This window comes from Giraffa tippelskirchi, chromosome 2 (genome assembly GCF_054371585.1).
Source record: "Giraffa tippelskirchi isolate mGirTip1 chromosome 2, T2T-mGirTip1v1.2.pri, whole genome shotgun sequence".
In the NCBI taxonomy this organism is placed as follows: domain Eukaryota; kingdom Metazoa; phylum Chordata; class Mammalia; order Artiodactyla; family Giraffidae; genus Giraffa; species Giraffa tippelskirchi.
This window is the reverse complement of record NC_137276.1, coordinates 125,489,748-125,517,431: the sequence shown is the minus strand read 5'-3', so window position 1 is coordinate 125,517,431 and position 27,684 is coordinate 125,489,748. Positions and strand designations below refer to the sequence as shown.

Genomic DNA, 27,684 nt, shown 5'->3' with positions numbered 1-27,684 from the left:
ATGTGGTCCAATATATCAAACATCATAAAATGAATATCAGTTCAAACTAGGAAAATACAATATACAAAAGAGAGAAATAGTGAATTTCACTAGTGTAGAATGTGTTCTCAAGACTATTGCAGGGAGAAATGAATACTCAGTAGAAAAATGTGCAAAACATTTGAAACATAAAAAATTTTACAATGTCAATAACATTAAAAATGTTCATCCTTCACTAGTAACTAAAAAACGTGAAGTAAAACCAAGAGACCATTTTTCAGCCATCAAATTAATAAAGGTTAAAATATAGTATGAAACATGGTATACATATAGTTCTGGTGAAGTTGTAAAATGATACAATCTTTCTATAGGGTAGTTTTATTATTTATCAATTTTTACATAATACATAAAACTTTGACCAATCCATTTTACTTCTAATAATTCATCCTAAGGAAATTGTTGTGCATAGAAAAAAGTTATCAAGTTGTGCATTTCAGTATTTTTTAACTTAGAGAAAAATTAGATATAATCTAAGCGTGCAGCAGGAGAGTCATTAGTCAAGAGTTTTATAGGGTTTTGAGTTTCGAAATGGGATTTTCACAGTGTAACAAATCTGAGACAATTTGACGATCCGTATGGCAGTAATTCATTCATTTCTGATGGCATCAGATTGGTGTTCAGTTCAGTTCAGCCGCTCAGTCATGTCCGACTCTTTGCGACCCCATGAATTGCAGCACGCCAGGCCTCTCTGTCCATCACCAACTCCCAGAGTCTACCCAAACCCATGTCCATCGAGTCGGTGATGCCATCCAACCATCTCATCCTCTGTCGTCCCCTTCTCCTCCCACCCCCAATCCTACCCAGCATTAGGGTCTTTTCCAATGAGTCAATTCTTCACATGAGGTGCCCAAAGTATTGGAGTTTCAGCTTCAACATCAGACCTTCCAATGAACACCCAGGATTGATCTCTTTTAGGATGGATTGATTGGATCTCCTTGCAGCCCAAGGGACTCTCAAGAGTCTTCTCCAACACCACAGTTCAAAAGCATCAATTCTTTGGCACTCAGCTTTCTTTACAGTCCAACTCTCACATCCATACATGACCACTGGAAAAACCATAGCCTTGACTAGACGGACCTTTGTTGGCAAAGTAATGTCTCCGCTTTTAAATATGCTATCTAGGTTGGCCATAACCTTCCTTCCAAGGAGTAAGCGTCTTTTAATTTCATGGCTGCAGTCACCATCAGCAGTGATTCTGGAGCCCCAAAAAATAAAGTCTGACACTGTATCCCCATCTATTTCCCATGAAGTGATGGGACTAGATGCCATGATCTTAGTTTTCTGAACGTTGAGCTTTAAGCCAACTTTTTCACTCTCTTCTTTCACCTTCATCAAGAGGCTCTTTAGTTCTTCTTCACTTTCTGCCATAAGGGTGGTGTCATCCACATATCTGAAGTTATTGATATTTCTTCTGGCAATCTTGATTCCAGCTTGTGTTTCTTCCAGCCCAGCGTTTCTCATGATGTACTCTGCATAGAAGTTAAATAAGCCGGGTGACAATATACAGCCTTGATGTACTCCTTTTTCTATTTGGAACCAGTCTATTGTTCCATGTCCAGTTCTAACTGTTGCTTCCTGACCTGCATACAGGTTTCTCAAGAGACAGGTCAGATGGTCTGGTAGTCCCATCTCTTTCAGAATTTTCTACAGTTTATTGTGATCCACACAGTCAAAGGCTTTGGCATAGTCAATAAAGCAGAAATAGATGTTTTTCTGGAACTCTCTTGCTTTTTCAATGATCCAGCAGCATATTCAAATTTTACAGATTTACTCGGTTGTGAAATGAAATATCACTGCTGGCCACATATGCTGCCCAGCATTATGGGAGTTCAAATATTGGCCTGTAGGCCAGACATTTTTATTTCACTGAAGCACTTTGAAAATTGAATTGATGACTTTGACAAGTCCAGTTGCTGTTTGATTAGAACTTTCATCCTTAAAATACGATGTGCTCAGAGAAATTCTCACTGTCTTGTATATCCATGAAGAAGTGCCAGTTAGGGAAGAAGCCAGTTGGCTGGATTTTCCCTTTTGTCACTTCCTTGCATCCACAGATCAACATCACACACATCCATTAGTCTGTGGTTCCAGAGTACAAGGGATGGTTGAGACCCTTTTCCAGTTTTTCTACTTTTTAAAATTTAAATATATATATATATATATGTTTTTTTTTTTTAAGTTCTACAGTGTTGTGTTGGTTTCTGCCGTACAACAGTGCAGATCAGCCACAATTATAAATACATCCCCTCCCTGCCTAGACTCCCCCACTACCCTCATCCCATCCCTCCAGGTCATCACAGAGCAGCAGACTGGGCTCTGCCTGTGCTACTCAGCAACCTCCCAGAAAGGGATAGTTCTAGCAGAGAAGAAAGGGACCAGCCATCCATCTTACACCTGATCGTGTATAATTGACGCTACCCTCTTCATTCATCCCACGCTCTCCCTGCCACACTGTGTCCACAAGTCCACTCTCCACATCTGCATCTCCATTCCTTCCCTGGGGCTGAATGTATTTTGTGTTTGATTCTTTTCAGAGTTTTGGTTTAGGAGTAAGAATCTGATTGCATTTCCTCCACCCTCCTTGACAGCCTTTCCTAGCAAGCCTCTACCTTTTTATTAATCCTTTTGCTTCTTGTGTGTTGAAGAGAGAGGAAGAGAAGGCAGGAATATTGAAGCATCTTTATAGTTTGCAAATGCTTCTAGCTGTTAACCAAGAGCAAAGGCCCTGCCATAGATGAGTCAAAAGCAGATTTCTATTTATGTATGGCTTTTTATCTGAAATATGCATGTGGTTGGTTAATTCCAGGGGAATTTTCAGAACTTTTGTGATCCCATGCTAGAAGGCCCTCTTCTTATTGAACTTTATATGACACAGACCTGTATATTATCCCTTTGTGGTGGTTCTAACAGTTGCTCATTTTGCTTTTATGTTTTTTCTGTTGAAATATACCCTTGATTCTTCTGATCCAATTATATAAGTGTCATTTTTGCCTTCTCCCTCATTACCCTTTACCGAATCCAGACTGGTTTGGTGAGAGTCATGGTCATTCTAATATCACCTCTCTTGTGGGAAATAATTATAAATTCTTCTCTGCTAGAACTATCCCTTTCTGGTGTTAGTGTTCCTTTATCTTTTATTTGTAAAGCATTTTCCTCATCATAAAAAGCATTCCATTAAGAGCCTTTCCCAAATCTGTTTCATTCTTCTTAATCATTCACAATTAAAGCAGTTGAGAGACTGTTCAGAGTAATTGTGTCTTGTAATATTTTTTCCCTTGAATACAGTTCCCAAAATACATTTTCTATGAAATAGTTTTGTGTTTAAATGTTTTGAAATTTGTACCTTAATTTTAGGATGAGTTATAGTAGCCATTTTGGGGAGATAAATAGTTATTGCAGTTGTTTTCTTCAGTTGGAAACTTAATGACCATTCACCTAGAGATATTTCTCTGCTCCCTCCTGAAATTGCCCAAAAATATAGTAAAAAGACCCCTGCCCCCTGTAAAACTGCAAGGACAGAGAGAATAGGAGAAGATACAGAAACAGCAAAATCTTGAAACTTGTCTGATCTAAAGGAGACCCCAGAGCACTGAAACCTGAGACCACTGAGCAAGAAACCACAAAACACATTCATTTGCCTGGAAGAACCCAAGAAAGCTCAAGAATGAAATTCACACAATACTCTGAAGACGGGAGAGGAGCAGGGGTTGAAAGCACAAGCATTGGTTGGAAGTCTGATCCAGATGCTGCTAGGGCTTCAGATCCTCTCCCCTCTCTGTGGTGGCAGGGCGGCTGTCCCTTCTACACCCTGGCGTGAAACTGAAAATAAGAACTGGAGGAGGATGGACCAGAAGACTCTGGACTAAGTCATACCAGGCACACCTGAGCGAGGGCACTGAAACACAGGAGATGTGTCAGGTGGTTTTTACAGATGCCTACAGTATTTCCCATGTCCCTGTGTGTGTGCTGCTTTATGCCATGACTTTGCTTCTCCTCCTGTCAAGAAGTGGAGTCTATTCTTCTGCCCCTTGAACCTGGGCTGACTTTGTGACTTGGTTTGACAAAATTGATGTACAAGGAATGTAGGCTTCAGGGAGTCTTGGCAGTTCCCTTCGTGCCCTGTTGGGGCTGTGAGACTATCATGTGAGGAAGCTGGGTACTTTCTCCGAGGAGGAGAGACCACATAAAGAGGCGCAGCCAACAGCAACCACAGTCATGTCGGTGAAGCCATTTTGGACTATATGACTGTAGTCATGTGACTAGCTGCCTGTTTTTACCTAGAAACCCCCAGGTGAAAACAGAATAATTGTGTGGCTGGACCCAGTCCCACTTACCATCCTACATAGTTGTGAACAAGCAAGTGGTGGTGGTTTTAAGTCTCTTAAGTTTTGGAAATGGATAATGAGTACAAAGATTAAGTGAACATTTGTGAGCTGAAGTGTGAGAGCCACAGCCCTCTTCCAGTGTGCAGATCTTGGGTTTATCCCTTCCAAGTAGGATACTGGAAAAATTTCCTTAGAGGAATATTACAAACTTCAGTAGGTTAAATAGTAGCCTGAAAAGATATGTCCAGGCCCTAACTCCCTGTATCTGTAAATGTGACCTTATTTGAAAGTAGGGTCTTTGCAGATGTACTAAAGGGTGTTGAGATGAAATTATCCTAAATTTCGTGTGTGCCCTAAATCCAGTGATGAGTGTCCTTATAAGCAACAGAAAAGACACAGACACACAGAGAGAAGAAGGTGGCTGTGTGAAGATGGAAGCAGAGACTGTAGTTACGAAGCCTCAAACCAGGGTTTGCCAGCAGCACCAGAAGCAAGGGGAGAGAAATGGAATGGATTCTTCCTCCATGTCTCCAGCTCTAGGAAGTAAACTCAAGGGGAAAACCCCCCCTAAAGATATTTACATCAGAAATTTCCTAAGAGTCCCACTGGAGAACTCTACAGTGAAGCTCACTAGTCAGTAAGCTCTGCTCAAGAACACAGAGCTTTCAACCAATTTTTCCTTGCCTTAGTTTTAAATAGGTTTTTAAATAGTTGATTTAAAAAATGAGCTTTAAAAAAATAAAATAAAATAAAAAATGAGCTTTAAATAACCAGAGCTTACCACACATTTGAGGAAATCCTCTGCTATAAAGAAAGAGACAAAGGCAAACAAGTAACTCAAGAAACTTAAGAGGAAAGAGACAATGCAGGGGAAGGAAACTTTAAAAACTGACATTGATACATCAGAGTAATTAAAAAAGTTGCAGCCATGAAGAAAGAGCAAGATGCTATGAGAAGAGAAGTCTCAGAGGAAGAGAAGAACAGGGAACTAAATTTGTTAGTTGTCTTACATAAAGTTGAGAAAATTTCCCCAAAAGGAAGAAATAGATAAATGAGAAAGAAATTATTAGATTAATCCTGAAGGTCCACTATCTGAATGATAGGAGTTACAGAAAAAGATGAGGCAGAAGGGAGGATATTATCAAACAAGTAATAAAAAGATGATTAGTACCAAAAGGTAGGGGTGTCTAAACTGCTGGCGTCCACTGAGTGGCAAGCACAGTGAATCTAGAAAGATCCCCATAGAGATAAATCACAGTGAAATTTTGCAATGCTAAGGTTAAAGTGAACCCCTAAAAGCTTGCATAAAGGGGAAAAAATCCCTTACCAAATTAACAACAACAACAAAAAAATAGGTCCTGTGGAAAGAATTGGAATCAGAATGGCTTCAGACTTCTCAACAGCAATTCTGGAAGCCAAAAAACATTAAGCAATGATTTCTGACCTAGCATTTTTTGCCCAGTTAATTTGTGAACCAAATGTGTACACAGAATAAAAAAAACAGATAGCACACAAAAACACGTACAAGAAATAAATAATTTAATTCTCAAGTGCTCTTTGATAAGAATGACACAGTGAAGTTAGGACAAAAAGCTGAGTGAAATTCTAGAACTCAACCAGCCTGGAAGAAGGAGGACCTTTATAGAGGAGAAAATTAAATTCGTGGATTACCTGTTGCCTTGATGTGGAAAATAATAGTGAGATACCATTAGAGTCACTGGAAAAAATTTGTGATAGCAACATTGCAAATTAAACAGATGGATGGGAATTTCAGCAATTAAATCAGAAAAAAATTCTATAGGAGCTGAAGCGCAACCAGATTATACAATAGACTCAATGTTAACATTTGCATACTCTGGATAATTGTATTAACAGTTTAATAAAAATTAAGGTATAACTCTACTAGGAGGATGGATAGAGGGAGAAAGTTTTGCTGGCCCCAAAGAGCTGTCTTTTTTTAAAACAGTAAAAGGATATAATGTTTAAAGTGTATGAAATAGGAAATAGCATCATATACATAATAATTAGGAAGATAAAGACTTATTCCACAAGAAATATCTAGAGATGTTAGCATTATTACCTCTGGACAGTGGCTCTATATATAGAGAGGAAACTCTGCTTTTAGTCGTAAACATCTTAGTTTTGACTGGCTTAATTATGAATATGTTACTTGGGTAAAAATAAAGGGTAGAGAGTTTAGCCATGTTGACATTCTTTGCAAATTATGCTAGGATTTTGTGTTTGGTGTGTTTGGGGAATCATTCCAATCTGGAATCATCGAAGAAGTCAAATGAATGGATTTGAAAGTTACAAAAATTTCAAAAGTTAAGTTAAAATCCAGGAATTTCAGCTATAATAAAAAAAAAAATACTCATTTTTGAATGTATTTCAGTTTCTCAGTAGAAATAAAGAAAAACACCCAGACAAAAGACATAACATAAAAGAAAAAGCTTTGGACTTGAATTCAGAAAGTTGAAATTTGAACCTTTATTCTGCCTTTTAATGATTGTATGATTGATTGTGTTAGGTAACCATTCTTTGTGTCCATTTTCCTACTTACAAGATGAAGATAAAAATACTAAGTTTACAAAAACTATAGAGATTATGGATGTAAGAACTTTTTATAAACTGCACAACATTGATTACATTATGAACATGTTATCAGGTTTTCCTCAAGTCTTTTTTCGCACCATTTGCCTTATATAGAATAAATGATCATCAGTGTTAAGAGACAGTGAGGGGCACAGATATTGATAGCAAACAAGACTTTCAAGTGAACTCCGTGGGAAAGAGGGAGAAAATGTTTCTATTTCGTCTTATCAGTCATGTCAAATAGCACACAAAACAGGGGGACACAAAAGAGTATTAACGTATGTTGAACCTTCATTCATACAGTAAAATCCCAATATAACTTTCAAAGTGAGGTCTGAAAAACTCAATCGTGTTAAGTGCAGGATTTTGCTCTTGGGAGGTTAATTAAATGAAAGCAAGGCTAGAGGAAGGATGGGAACTGATTTGCTTACATTTCCATTCTCATTGTTATGAGGTTTTACTGTATTTCAGTGAGTTAATCCTTAATAGTTGTATTTTCAATTAGCTCTCATTAATTTTTATATGGTGCTCAGAAAATTGTGGGCTTTCTAGAATGCCTACTGATATTTTCACTAATTTAATGAATACTTTTCAAATACGATGATTTTCGTTAGCAGATTCTTGTGTTTTGAGCTAGTAACATGTTCTCATGGGCAATTAGCTCCATCCTAGGATGCCACGATTTTTTTTTCTTGTTGTTTGTTAGAATTTTGTTTTTAGATCTCACAGGCTCCTGGTAGACTATCTGAGGCTAGTGCAAGGCCCTGATGGCTCTGAACAAATGGCCTCATAAATCAAATAATTGCAATGTGAACTCAGTCTTCCAATGGCACATACAATTCTTTTTTTTTATCAATTTCTTTCCATTTTGTGAGAAATTATTTATCTTTTAAACTGCATGTGGTAAGTCTCTAGCTTATAGCAGATGAATCAATGAGCTAGTCAAAAGCCAGACTGGCTCAGTCAAGTTACTCACAGGTAGCATGATATCATGCTGCTGCTGCTGCTTAGTCGCGTCAGTCGTGTCCGACTCTGTGCGACCCCATAGACGGCAGCCCTCCAGGCTCCCCTGTCCCTGGGATTCTCCAGGCAAGAATACTGGAGTGGGTTGCCATTTCCTCCTCCAGTGCATGACAGTGAAAAGTGAAAGTGAAGTCGCTCAGTCGTGCCCGACTCTCCGCGACCCCATGGGCTGCAGCCTACCAGGCTCCTCTGTCCATGGGGTTTCCCAGGCAAGAGTACTGGAGTGGGGTGCCAATGCCATGATATCATGTATTTATGTATTTTGGGGTGATGTCTGCTAAGGAGGCCTCTGCATGCAGTAAAGACTGTAATATTTGTGCAAAGAATGCAGCTAGCCTTAGGGGAACAAAGCATTCTGTGCTCTTTCAAACATGCAAAAATGGTTGCATTGTAGAGCTTTTTCTTCCCCTGCAAAAATTTAAATGATATTAAATAGATGGTTTGAATTTAGAGTTCAGTAGAACATAAGTATTGAACCTAAGAGGTAATGGAATTTTTGAGAATATCATAGAAATATAAAATACCGGCTCCCAACTTATCTTCTATCGTTATTCATTAGTATATTTAAATATTGTTGTTCAATTGTGGGACTGAATGGATTTTTGATCAAAATATCACATCCTTTGTTACTATAAAAGATTATTCTCAGAGTTTGCTTTTCCTAGTGACACACTAAGCATGTAATGTACTTGCAGCAAAGTGAAAGTGGCTCAGTCGTGTCCGACTCTTTGCAACCCCATGGACTCTACAGTCCATGGAATTCTCCAGACCAGAATACTGGAGTGGGTAGCTTTTCCCTTCTCGAGGGGATCTTCCCAACCCAGGGATCAAACCCAGGTTTCCCACATTGCAGGCAGACTCTTTACCAGCTGAGCCACAAGGGAAGCCCAAGAATACTCGAGTGGGTAGCCTATCCCTTCTCCAGGGGACCTTCCCGACCCAGGAATCGAACTAGGGTCTCCTGAATTGCAGGTAGATTCTTTACCAACTGAGCTATCAGGGAGCAAACTTGAGACTCATTCAGTACTATTAGCATATATAGCTTTTTTGGATACCATACACTTTTCTTAGAATTATTAATCTATTTAATCCTCACAGCTACCTTTTAAGGTAGCCACAGAGAAGGGGAGTGACTTATGTAAGAACACACTGTTACATGTTTTCTTAAGTAAGGCAGTTTATTTGAATATTAAGAGCACATGTTATATGTTAATATGAGGCAGTTGATTTGAATATAAGCACTCTCATTCCAGAGTTCTCAACCTACCTTTTTATTTTCTTTTGCTAACCTTAATGTTCTTGAATCACTATGGCAGATTGCTCCCATGAATTGGTGGAAGGATCTGTAGATATATACACACAGGTGGATTTACCTAGAATGTTATGCTTTAGTAGGGAGTCATTTTCTTTTTACATACAATTTATGATCAGCCAACTTCAGTGTTTGTATGGAAGGCATTATTTTTGCTAGCTAGTAGCTTATAGTGAGTGGATTTTCAGTCATGCATTTGCACTGATTATTGACTTGGTTTTATTAATCTTATTGCTTCATGGAGAACATTGGTCTAATAGTTGAAGGACTATTTTCACTGATTAAATCTGAAAGATGCAGAGGAATACTGAGTTCATAATCATTTTCCAAAGATTAAGTAGTTATGACACAAGTAACCTCAAATACTGCTCATTTCACCATTTTGCATTGTATCAAGAATACTTAAAAAATCATATGCCTCTTTAGCATGGAGGAAAATATTTCATGAAATTGCAGGTACTTTACTATTGTTCTGTTTTGTTTAGATGACAAATGTGACAACAGACTATTGTATTGACATCATAAGGAAATTTGAAGTTTCTGAAGAAAATAAGGCGAAAAATGTCCTTGGCATAGAAGGTAAAATAATTAATATTCTTATTTTCTCATTTCTCCATTCAGTATTGTTAAGTTACCTTCTAGCAAAATTTTTAGGAAAAGAAATCGGGAGATATCCTTGGAATTACAGATGATTCAAACAAAATCCACGACACACACATAATTTCCTACAAATCAGATGTCATGATTTTGGTGTTTCTCTTACTTTTGCAACGACAATAGCATTTTCCACTCTGAGCAAGTCAGCTTGATGCCACTATGTATGATATATGCCAAGAAATATTTTGACTTTTCATAAATGCCTAATTTTTAGAAATAGTCTCAACCTAAGGAAGGAGAATTTGGTCTTAAAATAAATAAACATGTTTCTTTTAAAATGTTGGCAACTAACTTGTTTTACTTAGTTGGTAGTGGTAGAGAGGTTGTAGGAACTGAAAATTTTGTTAATGACTATCTTATTTTATAGTTGAAGAAAGTGAGACTTAAAGAAATTAAGTAATTTGCCCACAGTTCTATACTCAGAATCTAGCTCCTAGGATTTTACATATGAATGAAATAGTATGTATATAGCTGCATGTACTTGTAAGTTCCATGTATTTAAAATACATAGGGAAATGAACTGTAGCCTGCTACCCAAAAGAGAACAAGTCCTAGGCAGAACAGATAATCTTAATTAAAAAAACCACTGGCACACCCCACTGCCCGCAAGAGCGTCTGAAGCCATGGTTTATCTCACCAGTTTTGATTGTTGGTCTCCTATTTCCCAAACAGGCTCGGTGTGGACAAGGGGGTTTTGATACTGTGTGTTTACTTCCAGGGACAGAGGCTAATTAAAATGAAGAGAAATGATTTAATGTTTATATAATTAAAAGCTATTTTAAAAACAAAGAAGATAAACTAGTTTGGACCTTTCTTTACCAATAAATGAATCACTTCCTTGGTGTAGGGCCTTAAGAGATGGAAGTAAACATGCCTTCTAAGTTATGGCCATAACCATGAAGACGAGCATGAAGAAATTCTCCCGAGTATCCCTGGATATTTACTGGTGGTTTTACCACAGGATTTTTGAAGACCTGAAATGATTTACCCTAGTGATCATTTAAGTACTTGTAGGACATTTACATATTTGTTGATGTATGCCTCTCCTACCCAGACACTTATGTTTTTGAAAAACTGTAGAAAAACTGATAGGGTTTTCTACGTAATCTTACAGCACTTTATCAAATGTGCTAGCCATTAGCAGCATCTCCCCAAACCAGCTTCATAGTCAAATAATCATACCCTGATTTTAGGCTATGCCTAATTCCTGACCTTTACCTCCACTATGACACAGACAATACTGTTTTTCAAATCAGCTTAAGAACCTATCAGATTGCTGTTGATCAGTATATCACTTTGAATAAATATGGCTTTAACACTGCATCAGCCACCCGGTAGGTCAAACTGCATACTCACAGCTGGAGCTCAGAAGTTACTGAATAGCTTTGCAATAAGCCTCTCACTCCCCCAATCAAAATTCTTAAAAAGTCTGTTTTTCTTTAGGTTACATTTAAACTGCTACTCCCCAAAGTCACATTGCTGTTTTTGACACTATTTGACCTGGGCAATCCCTTATTGCCTCAGTATTCCCTGCAAAGGTTGTCCTGAAGGTAAATAAGATAAGCACTGTGGACAAACTTTGATCTCTTTTGTACTCGTTGAAGTTAGGGAAGTATATAGGCTTTATTTACTTATTTATTTTGAAGATTTTTTTTTTTGATGTGGACCATTTTTTAAGCCTTTGTTGAATTTGTTACAGTATTGTTTCTGTTTTATATTTTGTTTTTTTGGCCTCGAGGCAAGTGGGATCTTAATTCCCCAACCAGCTATTGAACCCACACCCTCTGCCCTGGAAGGCAGTTTTAACCATTGGACCGCCAGGGAAGTCCCTGGCTTTGAAGCTATAACACTTCCCTTTCTCTTCCAAAGGCTTCACGAACTTCATGAGAAGTCCTGCTTGTGACGTCTTTAACCCCCTGCATCATGAAGTGTACCAGGACATGGATCAGCCCCTGTGCAACTACTACATTGCTTCCTCCCACAACACATACCTGACCGGGGACCAGCTCCTGTCTCAGTCCAAAGTGGACATGTACGCGCGGGTGCTCCAGGAGGGCTGTCGCTGTGTGGAAGGTGCGTGCTTTGTCTGAGCGCCAATGTGTGTTGATGAATATGTCCTTTAGTCAATAAAGTCTAGTGGAAATAATGGAGACCTAAAAAATGCACTCACGCTAATCAAAACCATTTTTCCACTTATTATAAAGTCCTTCTTCTTCTTTCTTTTTTTAAAGAGTGAGCAGGACCTGGTCACTGTCTGTGATCTTTCTTTCTGTTTAAAAAACATTTATTTATTTGGACATGTGGGATCTTCCAGTTATAGTATGCAGGGTCCTTTTTCAGTTGTGGTGTGCAGAATCTAGTTCCCTGAGCAGGGATTGAACCCAGGCCCCCTGCATTGGCAATGCAGTCTTAGCCACTGGACCACCAGGGAAAAGTCCCTCTGTAAAGTCATTCTTAATTCTTAATCCTGTCTCCCCCTTACAGTTCAAGCAGGGAGAGAGATATGTACTAGCAGTTGGGGGGCACACCTTTAGGTGCTGAAAAATTGTGATGAACATGGACGCCATGTCCTAGGAAGTTTTTTGATTAAATAATGGTAAAAATAGTTTAGAATAGCTGTTTATTTTTAAGATACTTAATGATGTGTCAATCAGCCAACATTTATTAAATTTCTAGGAGGTTCCTGGGGGTGAGGACACAGATGTGAGACATAGTTTCCGTCTTTCAGTAGCTCACAGTCTAATAGAAGAAGTGACACTAAAAACAATAATATGGTGTGAGAATTCTACCAGTTGATGTATATGTGGTAGAGAGCGGGTACAGAGAGTGAAGGGATGAGGTAAAATGAGATAAGAAGTCAGTCTGGGAAAACAGATGGGTCTTCGAGAAAGGGTTTTGAGTGCTGTGATAAGGAGCTTCAGGTTTAGCTTTGGGTAATAAGGGTCCTGTGAATTGTTTTAATACCTACAGTGATACGATCACACATGCAGTTTAGAAAGATTGCTTGGGCAGCAGTGTAGGAAGATAATTTTTTTAAATGGTATATGTTTGTAGAGGGGTAAGAGAGGTGAAACTGGGACAAGGAGAATGGTGGGAAAACTATTGAAATGATTCAAAGGAAGGATTATAGAAGATTAGATTTTGAAAGCTTAGACTAAGTAAGAAAGAGGCTTATATGGATATTAAAGAAGTAAACTTGCAGGATCTGGCGAGAAAAGTGAAGGAAGTAAGGCATGCAGGGGAGAGCTGGAAGGAGTGATGGAGCCATCACCTACGCTGGGGCCTGAGAGGAACAGTGTGGATGAATTCAGCTTTCCCTGGGTTGGGTTTATAGTAACTCTTAACATTTACGTAGACATTCCTATCAGTCAGTTAAATAACAATGTGTGAACTCAATAGAAGGATCCAGACAAGATAAAGATTCCACAATTCTGAGTTTTCTATGTGGTAGTATACGAGATCACTTACAGAGACCTTTATGTGTAAGTATATGTGAAAATGTACAAGATCACTTTAGGGCACTGCAATCTCTCAAATATCGCCCTCCCCAAACCTGCATCAACAAATTCCTCCACTATGGTTCGGCCTGAAGTTTTCATTGTTGGAATAATCTACGACTGGATAGCGAAAGTCAAGCTGCTGTTTCTGGAAGGTTTTGTTGAGAAGAAGAAGTGTATTTATCTGGGAGACTTGGTCAGCTTTGTACGTACTCAGCTTCCTGTTTGAAACTATGGTGGTCACCTTGGCTTTTAATGTACTGGGAAGAAACAGGGAATTCACCATGATTTCACCCCCTTTTGTGGGCTAGGTTCTGGTTAATTGCTTTCCATACATTCTCATTTAGTTCTTACAGTACTAAGGAAGACGGAGTGATCTCCTTAAGAAGAGGGGTAGGGTTGGTGACTCAATGTCCCGTAGCTGGAAAGGTTGGAAGCTGATATTTCAACCCAATCTGTCTCACTGCCCCACTTTGCTTCTCCAGGAAGCCTGTGTAGTCTTTGGAAGAACAAGCATTGAATGACATGACCAGCCCAAGGTGAGGTCAAATGCGGGCCATCTGGTCACATAAGGAAGGCCAGAAAACATAATGCAAAGCACAGTGGGAAGGTTGGCTTTAATAGGAGACATTTGCTTGGCATCTAAATATCTACATGTTCCTAAAGACTTAAGAACTTGATAACCTGATCTTTCGTACTCTCCTGACGATTTGTCAGCCCTGTAATTTGAAGATCTTAGCTTACACTTCAATCTTGGGTCCAGAGGCACCAATCTACAGACACCCAGCGGTGCTTTATCTACCTTGGTTCTGGATTAAGTTGTTTTTATTGTTAAGCAGCTGCAGCTAGGATTTAAGGAACCTGATTTATAGAATGTAGCAGGTGGTGGATTAAAAACTGCAGGCCCACAGATAATTTTCTGAAGCGGCTCTTGGCAAGTAGAGTACTTAGAGATGGAGAGTAATGCTTCTGGACAGTTTCTTCATGATACTGTGACCTGAAGAATCTCTCCACTTTCAAGCTTCTGTATTGTTAATATTGTGTTTTCCATCTCTATTATTTCAGTTGCAGCAATGTCCTTGGTCAGGGTGTATATGATGTCTTGAGGAACACTAATCAGTCTTGTTTTTGATGAAGTGAGTTTGTCAGCAAATCACATAGACAACATTTTTTTTTCCTTTTTTGCATGGCCTTTCATTTCCCTTGATTTTCAGCCCTAGTTGCTTAATAAATATGGATGTTCTGTCCGGGGGATTTTCACTCTCATTATGGAACTGATGTTGCATTGCCATTATAATCGGTTTACAGCTTTCCCTGTTATCTCTGGGAGCGCTATCGGGGTGGAACATTTCTAAGTTCCACTGTGAAAAGCTGTCATGTTAACCTCTCAGCTGGCCCTCAGATCTGACCAACTCTTTGTCAGGGTGCTTTTGGGGGCCTCTATTGTGTGGTCTGATTGAAAAAATGGGCCTGGCTATTTCGTGGCTAGGAAATTGGTTAGAGGATTTCTACTTTGCCAACGTTCTCGTCACAGCACTAGCTCTTACAAGGGGTCTTCATGGCCATTTGAACTCAGCTAAGGATGCTAGTCGTTCACATGCCAGCACCATTTGGGAGTGTTGCTTTCCTCATTTAACAGACAAGTAATAAAATAGACCTAAAAAGTAAATGTTAGGAGACCAGCCTCAACTATGCAAATTCTCCTTATTACAAATGTTAGCAAAAGAACACCTTCTTTCATGTGTTAGCAAAAGAACACCACATGACTAATGTGGTTACTTATGAAGAGATATTTTTATGGGTATATGATAATCAAGTTAATGTGGAATGCCTACTACTTTGCATTCTTTTTTCAAAAGATAGTAACTCATTTATGAGGAACCCTGCTGTGCCCTTTTTCTTCTAAGATAGGATATAAATTGGGGTATATTGTTAAGTTACATACTTTTGAAACATCTGTTTGTTTTTTTCATGTCTGTATTCAAAGACAAAGAATATAAAACACATGTCAAAAAATGGATGGAGCTTCTCTTCTGAGAAGATACCTTCATATATTTGACTTCATTCAGGCCCAGAGACTTCCCTGGTGGCTTAGTGGTAAAGAATCCACCTGCCCATACAGGAGACATGGGTTCAATCGCTGGGTTGGGAAGATCCCCTGAGAAGCAAATGGCAACCCACTCCAGTATTCTTGCCTGGGAAATTCCATGAACAGAGGAGCCTGGAGGGCTACAGACCATGGGGTGGCAAAGAGTTGGACATGACTGAGTGACTGATGCTTTCACTTTCAGTTTCTTGTTGGTATTTGAATTTGTGACCCCCTATCATAAGAAAGGGCAACGTCATGAGAGCTGGCAGGGTTATCTATGGGGGATCCTTGTTTAGGATCCAAATCCTTAATTAAGGATTTGACCCTCGATTGGGACTGAAATGAGCAAAGTGAAGGAGGACATGTCAGTTCAGTTCAGTTCAGTCACTCAGTCATGTCCGACTCTTTGCGACCCCATGAATCGCAGCACACCAGGCCTCCCTGTCCATCACCAACTCCCGGAGTTTACCCAAACCCATGTCCACATGTCAGTTGACCTTAAATGAAAGAAGCAAAGACATGGGAGTAGGATTGTATGTGAGGAAGCTTGCCCAACTGGAGGAAGTCTGATAGTTTGGTTGGTAGGAGAAAAAGAAGTTTGACTTGTCAAACAGGAGCTAGGACATTAATTAACTAGTTTCTTAAACAGTTAAGCCTAAAATCCTAGTACCTTTTATTTTTTATGTGAAGTCCAAAATAGTTGTTCCTAATGGGGGAGTCTTTCAGGCAGTGATTTAGGGGTGCAGGCTCTTTCCCTCAGCATCTGTGCCATCTTCAGCACAACTTCCAAATCACAGCAGAAGAGGGAGCATAAATGACTCTGTAAGGCAGGTTTTCATAGACCAGATGTGGAGGTGGTGCACATCACTTTTACCCACATTTCAGTAGCATGTCCTATTGCAAGGGAAGCTGGGAATTGTAGTCTAGCTCTGAACCAGGGCCAGAGAGAAGACAGGATTAGCTTAATGGCAAGTCTCTAGCACCAGAGATAGGGAGGAACCTTGGAGTTAAGCAGGTAGCAGCTTCCATAGACTATTTATTAATAAATTTGACATAATCTACTGAGTACATAATGTGTACTTGATGCTATATTATGCACTGAGTAGGCTTCAAAGCAAAGTAGTGACATGGAGAAAGCAGTGTTTGGAGAAATTAGTCTGGTAGTGGAATGTAAAACAAGGGAAGACAAACTCTAAGTCAGGGAGGATGGTGAGGAAGCTTTTGTGTTTGTTCAACTGGGGACCAATGAGTTTGTCCATACACATAACAGTATCAATAGTGTCAATAACAATAATGATTACTATGTGCCATGCAGGATTATAATCAACTTCACAGGTACTTATTTATAAATCACTCAAACTTATGATTCAAGTCTTGTTCTTAGCTTTCCTTTTATGGATGGAGAAGCAATACTTTAAATTATTAAATCAATTGTCCATGTTCACATAAATCTTAGCAGGGCCTGAAGATTTGAACTTCAGAAGTCAATGCTATTTTAGAACTATTGTAGAATTAACAAAATGGAAATAAATTTAATGAAAACATAATGAGTTTAAGTGAGCAATAATGAAAAGCCCTGGTTTTGATTTGAGAGCGTCATTGAGAATTCATAAAAGAACAGTAAAGTGAATAAGAAGTAAAATTAGAGAAATAATCTGTTAAGAAATATCGCTATCCTCAAGCATCTCAGTTAGATTTAGATCAGTATTTTTTTTAAACTTATTTTGTACTGGAGTATAGCTGATTAACAATGTTATGATAGTTTCAGGTAAACAATGAAGGGATCCAGCTATACATACCCATGTATCCATTCTTCCCTAAACTCCCCTCCCACCCAGGCTGCCACCTAATGTTGACCACAGTGCCCTGTGCTATACAGTAGGTCCTTATTGGTTATCCATTTTAAATATAGCAGTGTGTATATGTCCATCCCAAACTCCCTAGCCATCCCTTCTCCCCATCCTCCTCCCCATTACCCCAGCGACCATAAGTTCGTTCTCTGAGTCTCTTGGATTTAGATCAGTTTCTGATGAGAGTTCTTGGTAAATGCTAAGCTGATTGTATGACCTCCTTGTTAACTATAAACATTCACAGCAAATCATTTATAATCTTTAATTCCTTATCCTGATAAATATGCCAGAACACTCATTTTGGTCTGACATCTTTGTCATGATCATCATAGTGTATAATCTCAAACAATAAACTTAATACTTGTCTGATATTTCCAGAAATATTGGGAAATACCAGAAAGTTTTTGAGTTGTTGATGTGATGTTCTTTTTCCGGCAGTTGACTGTTGGGATGGCCCAGATGGAGAGCCAGTGGTACACCATGGTTACACGCTCACTTCAAAGATCCTCTTCAGAGATGTTGTGGAAACCATCAACAAGCATGCCTTTGTGAAGAATGAGTAAGTCGAGAACAGCGGGGAGTCAGGCTCAGCTGCCACGTGGGACACTGCCTGCTGTAACTTGCCCACCTAGCCACGTGCTTCCTTGGAGGCTACATCTCCCTTTCTCCTGCCCCAGTTCTCTCCCTTCTTCCCAATGAAACACTGAACAAATAATATGGGCCCCACAACCATGCTTTCTTGTGCTCTCTTCATTCCTTACCCCATTTTCTCTCAAGATGCTGCCTCCTTGAAGCATATCCTTCCAAAGAGTGACCTCAAAGTTTCTAAGCCCAGGGTGTACAGTGTCCATAAAGTTTAGAAATGCAAATTACTGTACATAATAAACAGCTTATCAGTATTGTTCAGTTCAGTTCAGTTAGTCGTGCCTGACTCTTTTCGACCCCATGAACTGCAGCACGCCAGGCCTCCCTGTCCATCACCAATTCCTGGAGTTTACTCAAACTCATGTCCATTGAGTCGGTGATGCCATCCAACCATCTCATCCTCTGTTGTCCCCTTCTCCTCCTGCCTTCAATCTTTCCCAGCATCAGGGTCTTTTCAAATGAGTCAGCTCTTTGTATCAGGTGGCCGAAGTATTGAAGTTCCAGCTTCAACATCAGTCCTTCCAATGAAAACCAGGACTGATCTCCTTTAGGATTGACTGGTTTGATCTCCTTGCAGTCCAAGGGACTCTCAAGAGTCTTCTCCAACACCAAAGTTCAAAAGCATCAATTCTTTGGCACTCAGCTTTCTTTATAGTCCAACTCTCACATCCATACATCAGTATTGTATGGCAATACAATAAAATAATAATGTCTTTGTTTCCAGACTTGTTGGATGTCCTATATATACTGCAGTGTCTGATATCTTTATGTCACTTGACCCCTCCTTGGCATTGGATGATGGTGAACATTTTCTCCTTAGTACTTGCTTTTGGGGGGGTCTTCTGTTAAAACACTCTCTCCTCTATTGCTGCCATTGCTTCTCACTCTCTTTCTTATTCTATGGTCTTCTAGTCCATTTTCTCACTCCTTTAATAGTCACTATTTCTGGGACTTCTCAGATGGTCCAGTGGTTAAGACTCTTCACTTCCAATGCAGGGGATGCAGGTTGGATCCCTGGTTGGGGAACTAAGATCCCACATGCCAAGTGGTGTAGTCACAAAACAAAGAAAAAGTCATTATTTCCTAACGTGTCTTTGGTCTACTTCTTGGTTATTTGCCAATTATATATTGAGAATGTTCTCCCTAAGTTTCAGAGATATATTGAAAAATTCTTAGTACAGATTCATCTGAGTATCTCATAGGTACCTGAAAATCAACAAATTTCATTGTTTATTCAGACATTTACTTAGCTATTTAATGGTGCCTACTTTAAGCCAGGCATACTGTAATAGGTGTGGGGAGCCACAGCTCTGAACAAGGATAAAACTCCTGCCAGCACAGGGTCTCCATCCTAAACTGAATTCAGCATCTCATTCTGCCAAGCTTCCTCTTGCTCTAGTTAGGAAGGTAGCACTGCTTACCAATGATTTTATAGAAATTGGGAGTTACTCTTGATTCAGCCAGTCTTGTCAGTTCTACTTGCTAAATTATCTTTTGACTCCATTGCCTTCTCTTCATTTTCACTGCTCTTTGGTTCATCCTCCACACTGGAGTAGTATCTTTCTTTCTGAAAATATAAGCTGATGTTGTAATTCTTCTTAAAGTCTTTCAAAGGCTCCCTGTTGTACATAGACATGCCTTCCGTGCCAGCCTCTTCTTGCTCTTCCATGTCACCTTCTACCATTGCTCCACAAGGATTTTGGCTTCTGCTATCACTGACAGTTTCCGGAGTCCCTAGGGATCCCATTGCTTTCACAGCCTCCCCCCATACCAACCTTCTCGCCTGTGCCCTTCTCTCTATCTGAAATAGTCATCCCCATTATTCCACCCCCCTAATTCTTGCTCATCCTAACAGACTGCTTAGGCATTGTCCCTTTGGCAAACTTACCCATACCACAATTTATTTAAATGCTCCTTTTCTCTGTCCTTAGCACTCTGAGGATATTTCTGTCATATCATGCAGCACTTTCTTGCAATTGCTGGTGACTTGCCTCCTTTTATGTCTTTAGGATCATGAGCTCATTGAAAATATGTGGCTATGTCTTATTCTTAAAAAAAAAAAAAACTTTTATTTTTTGGTGGGGGAGGGAGCACTGTTTATGATTTGTGGGATCTCAGTTCTCTGACCAGGGAGTGAACGAGAAAGGAGGGAACCTGGGCCACCGTAGTAAAAGCTCAGAATCCTAACCACTAGGCCACCAGGAAACTCTCCCTTATTCATTCTGTAGTACCTACAATATACCAGACATTCAAGAAATGACTTCTGCATTAAAAAGAGGAAAATTAAAATTAACAGTTGCATAAAATTAATTTTATAAACCTTAGTGGCCTTTAAAATTTCTAATGTTTGGTCTTCTCATTAATTAAATATGAAGTTAAAATGCTGTTCTGATAAGAGACACTTGCTGCATAGCAGGTTTGGTTTCTGGTGTCTTCCACATGGAAGAGCGCTTCCCTCATAGCTCAGTCAGTAAAGAATTTGCCTGCAGTGCAGGAGACCTGGGTTCAATTCCTGGGTTGGGAAGATCCTCTGGAGAAGGAAGTGGCAACCCACTCCAGTATTCTTGCCTGGAGAATCCCATGGATAGAGGAGCCTGGCAGGCTACAGTCCATGGGGTTGCAAAGAGTCGGACATGACTAAGCAACTTCACTTTCCATATGGAAGAATCTCGAGGATTAAATTATGATGGATCATTTTACTCTGATTACTCCTCAACCTAGCCAGGTTGCTGAAGGATTTGCCCCTGAAGTAGAGTCTTGAGAAGACCTGCTATCTATGTACTCCTGTGACTTGACTGTGCTAACTTCAAGTTTGGGGATCCTTAGGAGAAAAGCACTTCAAATGAAAATAGTCAATTAACTTGTTTAACACCTTTTAAAAATTCAGTCTTTTTCTTAAGTTTTAGTTGCATCTTTATACCAGGGTTTCTCGAGCCTTGGCACTACTGATATTTTGGGCCAGATTATTCTTTGTTATGGGGAACTGTCTCGTGCATTGTAGGACAATGAGTACATTTATGACTATATTCGCTAAACACCAGTAGCAGTCCTCACTCACAACATTGTGACCACCAAAAATGTCTTCAGATATTGACAAATGTCCCTTTGGGAGGGGTGCCACACAGTCGCCCCCACCCCTGTTGAGAAGCAGTGCTTTATACACCAAGCATCATTAGCCACTAATAGACACAGACTTTTTGTAAACAGATTGATAATTTTAAAATTCATTTCTAGAATTCCCTGATGTGATTGCATAGACAACTCAGGGTTGCCAGTTTGTTGTTTTTCTCTCTTTCTAACACACTGGGTGAAACCCATGTGAGGACACAAGAATAAACAAATTATTGTCAGGTAACCAAACCACCCTCAACCAAAGGTTCATCTCTTATATTACCTCTGGCATGAGATTTCCTAATGAGGATAGAATGTAATTTCAGAAGGTCACAGCCTGTATTGTGGAGCTTGTGCTTGTCATATAAGCCCAGAAATAAAACTTTTTCTCCACATAGACATATTAAGCAATTTAAATATTGGTTTGTATGTTATGAAAAAATCTATTGCCTATTACTTCAGAAGATATGTGATGGAAAACTAGGGGGAAAAAATGAGCCTGACTTTATTTTTCTGGGGAAAAAACAAAGTCAAAAGAGGAGTAAGGTCATGTAATCATTCCTGGTTCCTCAGGCTGTCTGTGATAATCACTTCATTGGGGTCTCACATCTCTGCACAGAAACCTGTGTGCTGGAGGAGAATGCCTGCCTTTTTTTTCCTTTCTAAAAGTGAAGACTAGTATATAATACTGTACAAATGACTTTGAAATGCCTGATATAGGACACTATAAAACACAAATTCCATTATGTTATTTTATCCTCAATAGTAATTTTCAAGTTGGGTACTGACTATATATTTTTAGAGTAAATATATGCATTTAATGATAGTGGTCTCCTAGATGTTTCTAGAATTTCAATGAATAAGACAAAATTACATTATAAGTTTTCTTTCTTTATGTTTCTTATCTCTCAAAATTTTCTCTTTCATTTTTTCTTGTAAAAGAGACATAATGTATGTACCGTGTGTGCATATATATGTGTGAGGGAGAGAGATGCAAAATATTAGACTAAGTCATCCCATGTGGATTGTTATTGAGTTTACTCATCACGCCTGGTAAGGTATATTTGGCTAGAGGAGTTTTTTAAAAAATGTGTCTCTCATTGTTTTCATTTTAGAAGCATTTTAATCATCACCTCTTTCACAAATACTGTCCCCAGGCTTGCAAGAACATAATGAACACGGAATGATTTTCAAAAGTCCCTGTGAGTTGCTGTGGTCGATGCCTTTATAATGTGCTGCTGTTTTCTCAGGTTTCCGGTCATACTGTCTATTGAGAATCACTGCAGTGTCCAGCAGCAAAGGAAAATTGCTCAGTACCTGAAAGGAATATTTCAAGACAAACTCGACCTGTCATCTATAGACACAGGAGAGACCAAGCAGCTTCCAAGCCCTCAAAGTTTGAAAGGCAAAATCCTAGTGAAGGTAAGTACCTCAGAAATGCAATAAAAACACTCATGACCTACTAAGCCCTTCCTCTCTCAAAGACTAAAAATGGGTTTATCAAGAGAATAATAGTCAATAATAGAGTCAAGAGTGAAGGGTTGTCTAGACTTGTGCATGCACCTTGTTCCAATTTATTTATAGTCATACCTTTAGAAAAAGCTTATTACTGACTGAACGTGTATTTTGGGGTTTGTTTTTTATGAAGCGAGAACATCAATACTGTGAGCCAAATGTTGAATGTTTTAGTCAGTGGTGGTTCACACTGGAGAGAAGCCTGTGCACGGGAGACAAGCATTACATGAGAGGAGAGGCTCCTTCTGTCCATATCCAGAAGCATTTCTTTCAGATTCTTCTCTCCCATTTCAAGCTCCAATAACTGTCTGTCAAAAAAAGTCTTCATGGTTGATCAGCTTGGGTTATGTAAGTGAGAAGAGCTGGCTTCAAAGTGGAGCACAGGCACAGACATAACGCCCCATAGGATTCGTGTGTGTGCGGAGGAGCAGTAGGCGAATAGAATGACACTTCATGAACAGATCTTCTCAGAGAGGAAAACTACCACCTGAAATGAATATTATTAATACAAGGAATAGCCAGGAAGACGGTTTCTTGAGATTTCAGATTGCTGATGTGATTCACTTAATCCCAGTTAATTTTGCGCATTTTGACTAAAAACATTTTGGATAGTTGTATTGTTTTGAAACTGAAAACCTAAGGAAAAGCAGTAGAATATTGATATTTAAATGGAGTTATATTTTACTTTAAAAGGTGTGTACAAAAACCAAATAGCACAATGGAGGCCTAGGAAAGTCAGAGAGTGTAATTTCATAGTAAGACTGGAACTGGGGTGTTAAGAGAGGACAGCAAATGGAAAAGTTGTATTCATCTTTGAAATGGGTCAAAACCTGTTTTTCTATCAGTTAAATGAGAATTACAGGCTAAATCCATCAAAGAGATGTCATTGGGCATTTGTATGCGTGAAAGCATTTTGAATAAAAGCTCCAATTATATAATGCAAGAAATAATGTTAAGGTCAGTGTTACTCTTGTGGTGAAAACTGGGCTAGAAAGTTGGGTTAGAAAGCTCAGTGTCACCTTTATAACCTTGTAAATGTTTTCAAGTCTTTAGCTGAGCAGTTAGAAGAATAAACACTGAATGAGTCCATTTGGACAGTGGAACCTAAGGAATATTTGATATAAACTCATTGAGTTCCCTTCTGCATAAATGGGCTTTGGGTTGTTGAGCATCGAATGTCTGAGGGCTGATGGGCACCAGGATGAATCAAAGCCAAAAGACTTGAGACACTTATTGGAAAGAGTGGTAGTGATGTGGGCTGTGGGTATTTCAAAACAGCTGTGGTCAATTTGCTGGTAGTAACCTTCTCCAAACTTTAAGGAGATTTCCTAGATCTGTGGGGGCAGAAAACTCCCATTTGAAGCAACAGAAAGAAAACTGATTTTCCTAAGTTCCTTTAGCATCTGAGCAATCTTTAGCATTGCTTAGATGCTAAGATCCTTTAGCTCTGTGATCCCAAAGGCAGTATTTGAATGGCTACTTACTACTTTGGAGATGAGCAAGTTGTTCATTATTATAACTATACACACATGCCTTCCCATATATTTAATACATACCAATATTCTTGCCTGAAGAATCCCTTGGACAGAGAAGCCAGGCAGGCTATAGTCCATAAGATTGCACAGAGTTGGACATGGCTGAAGCGACTTAGCATGCATGCATGCACAATACACACACACACACACATATGCACACATAAACACACACATATATGTGCACACATATACACACAGATACACACAGTAGTCTCTCAGTATCCATAGGGGATTGTTTCCAAATCTGTGATGCTCAAGTCCCTCATATGAATGGTCTAGTAGAGTTGGACCTTTGCATCTGTGGATTCAGTCGACGCTTGGATATGGAGCTGTGTGTGTGTGTGTGTGTGTGTGTGTGTGTGTGTGTGTGTGTGTGTGTGTGTGTATCTCCTGAAAAGTAAATGAAAGTTTGCTTTTGAACAAAAATAATAACAAACTTAGTAATTTTTCCACAGGCCTACAGCTGAAAGAAACCTTATTTAGCCCAAGAATTTTACTTCTGTAGAGATACCACAGAATTGTTAACCACTCTCCTAGGGCCATGCTGCTAGAAGCTAAGAGGTGGCTATGGTTCCAGTTTCTAGAAATTTTTCTACATACCATGGAGGAATCAATCTAATTCTTGAGTGTAACTCCTGCATGAAATAGTATGTAGATCAGAGGGGGACTTTTAGGTCATTCTTTGTTTACAACAGACCACTGTTAAGTTCATAAAATTCTACCTTGCATGTGTGCTGAGTTGCTCATTCCTGTCCAACTCTTTGTGACCCTTTGGACTGTAGCCCACCAAGTTCCTCTGTCCATGGGATTATCCCAGCAAGAATACCTTAGTTTATTCTATAATTTTCCTTATAACACTGTTCATGAGAGGTATTAAGAAATAATGTTCTGTTCTGTTCTCTTGCTTTTCTTCCTATCTGCCTGGAAAATGTATCTTTCAAGGACCAGGAACATTAAAAAAGCTGCCAGAAAATATGGCCCTCCTGTCTTTTAATGAGATAGTAAAAGGAATGAAAATGAGAATGCCTTGTGAATACTCTGAGATGGCAACTTTCCTTACCCTGCACCTACTGCCACATTTAAGTGAAAGGGCTTTGAAGTTTTAGCACTGCTGCCGGGCCTGCCCATTACTACTGCTCATGGTGGTTACATTTTCCTTTCTTTCTTGTGGTATCAGAACGATGTGCAACACTCCAGAATTGCTATTGCTTATTTGGTATCACCTCACACCAGTCAGAATGCCCAACAGACAAATGGATAAATAAGTTGTGGTACATATATACAATGGAATATTACTCAGCCATAAAAAGAAACAAATTTGAATTAGTTCTAGTGAGGTGGGTGAACCTAGAGTCTGTTATCCAGACTGAAGTTAAGTCAGAAAGAGAAATATTGTATATTGACACATATATATGGAATCTAGAAAAATGGTACTGATGAATCTATTTGCAGGGCTGAAATAGAGACACAGACATAGAGAACAGACTTGTGGACACAGCCAGGGAAGTAGGGGGGATGAATTGAGAGAGTAGCATTTAAACATCTACATTAGCATATGTAAAATAGATAGCTAGTTATACAAACCATATGTATAACCCAGAGAGCTCAACCCTTTGGTCTGTGACAACATAGAAGGGTGGGATGGGGTCAGGGAGGGAGGGAGGTTCATGAGGAAGGGGACATATGTATACTTATGGCTGATTTACTTTGTGGTATGGCAGAAACCAACATAACAGTGTAAAACAATTATCCTTCAATTAAAAACAGTTGAAAAAACATTGACTAAGATGGTATTTCAAAAGAGGGAATTGCTGTCACTATGTTTTAAATGTCTTCTGTTCAGCTCCATCTTGGTGTTTGTCATTGTGCTCAAAACAAAGTTGACTGAATAAATTAATTGGTGGTGAATAAATGAAGGAGGTTCATATATTCCTGAATATGTCTGGTCACCACCTAATTGAGTACCTTATTTCTGGTACTGCTATACATATTATCTTAGCTATTCTATGATGCTCTCTAAAATGAAGAGATATAAAACTCATTTTATAGAGACCTTGTATCAATAAGACTTAAAGTAATATATAGACATCAATACCTTAATTCCAAGCTACCTTGTTATTAAAGATATACAGGAAGAAGTGAAAACAATATTTTGCTATTCTAAGTTAGAATCATAGTAAAAATGTATATATATACCCATGTTTATATATCTATGTTATATATATTCTTATGGGAAAGAATGTAGTTTTCACTTTGCAAATAGCACATACAAACAAGAACTGTATTACACGGTGGTATGAAGGCAAATTAAATACCAACTTTTTAAACCTATAAACATCCTTTTGTAATTTGAAGAAAATATTTAAGTATTCAAACCCTGAGTTTGGATTCTTAATATAGATTTTGTTTTCATTACACAAATGATTTAACCAGCTTTGAATTTATCACTATGCCAAGCACCCAAGGCCAAGTGCTTGGGTATCAGGAAAGGTACAGGAAAACTGGGAGGGAGGAGTTCTCTGAAAATCTGATTATGCTGTTGGCTCTGCGGAGGTAGGAGAAGTGGATGAGGGAAAGATCCAGAGTGCCGAAGGTGGGCCAGCCATGGTGTGAAAAGCAGAAATACTAGAACTCCCTGGAACCTGAGTTTAGAAAAGATAGCCTGGTTAGTTGTTTGGGAAGATATTTGGAAATGTATTATTAATTTTGGCTGCCAAGCATTTGCACATCCTTCTGTGTTTAAAGAATTTCCCCCATCTTTGTGTGTTTAGGAATCCCCTCATAGAACTAAAGTTATTAGACATTTTGCTCTTGCTGTCTTCCATTCATTAGAAGGAGCACTAGATCCAGCCCACAATCAAGGAGAAGGAATTCTAGAAGGGCATGAAAACCAAGAGGTAGGAGCCATTGGGGGTATTTTAGAGGCTGCCTACCACTGTGACCTTGGCCACTTAGCCACAGAGCCTGATTCTGTCTCCCCAAACCCCCAAAATTTGGGGAGGGATTCAGTTTCCTATTAATTTTCCTTTCTGCTTGCAAGTATGATGCTTTATCGATACAGATGTTTACCTGCCCTAGAAGCTCTTATCAGGCCGCTGGGGCATGCCTTCTGGTTATTTACTTTTTCTTTTTCTGAATATAAATTTGGAAATGTAGAAAAGGAGAAAATAGCTATCGTCCATAGTGCTATTACCCAGAGATTTGTACTCTTAATAATGGACCATATTTCTTGCCAGTTTTTCCTTGGACTGAGATCATAATGAGCATGTAATTCTATAACTTGGGTTTTCTATCCTTTTGCCATAGGAATTCCCCCTCGTTTTCCAAAAGCCCCTGATTCCTGAAGTATGTTAGTGATTGGTTGTGAGGGGTGTGCTCCAGCTGGGCAGTCATATCATTGCACTATCCTGTCATAAAAACTAGCCTGCTCTGTGCAGAGGGGATCACCAGCAGGAAGGAATGGCACTTTGAACCTGCCTAGGAGAACAGACTTC

The 27,684-nt window shown here is 39.1% G+C and overlaps 1 protein-coding gene across 7 annotated transcripts in view; it reads left to right on the top strand.

The window, feature by feature from the left end:
• PLCH1 (phospholipase C eta 1) overlaps nucleotides 1-27,684 on the top strand; it is a 247,135-nt gene that overhangs the window by 163,855 nt on the left and 55,596 nt on the right. For all 7 annotated transcript variants that reach the window (XM_081570572.1, XM_081570577.1, XM_081570578.1 and 4 more), the window contains 4 exons: nucleotides 9,777-9,870; nucleotides 11,818-12,021; nucleotides 17,823-17,943; nucleotides 22,391-22,562. In XM_081570572.1, coding sequence (XP_081426698.1) covers nucleotides 9,777-9,870; nucleotides 11,818-12,021; nucleotides 17,823-17,943; nucleotides 22,391-22,562 — 591 coding nt within the window. The remainder of the gene's footprint in view (nucleotides 1-9,776; nucleotides 9,871-11,817; nucleotides 12,022-17,822; nucleotides 17,944-22,390; nucleotides 22,563-27,684) is intronic.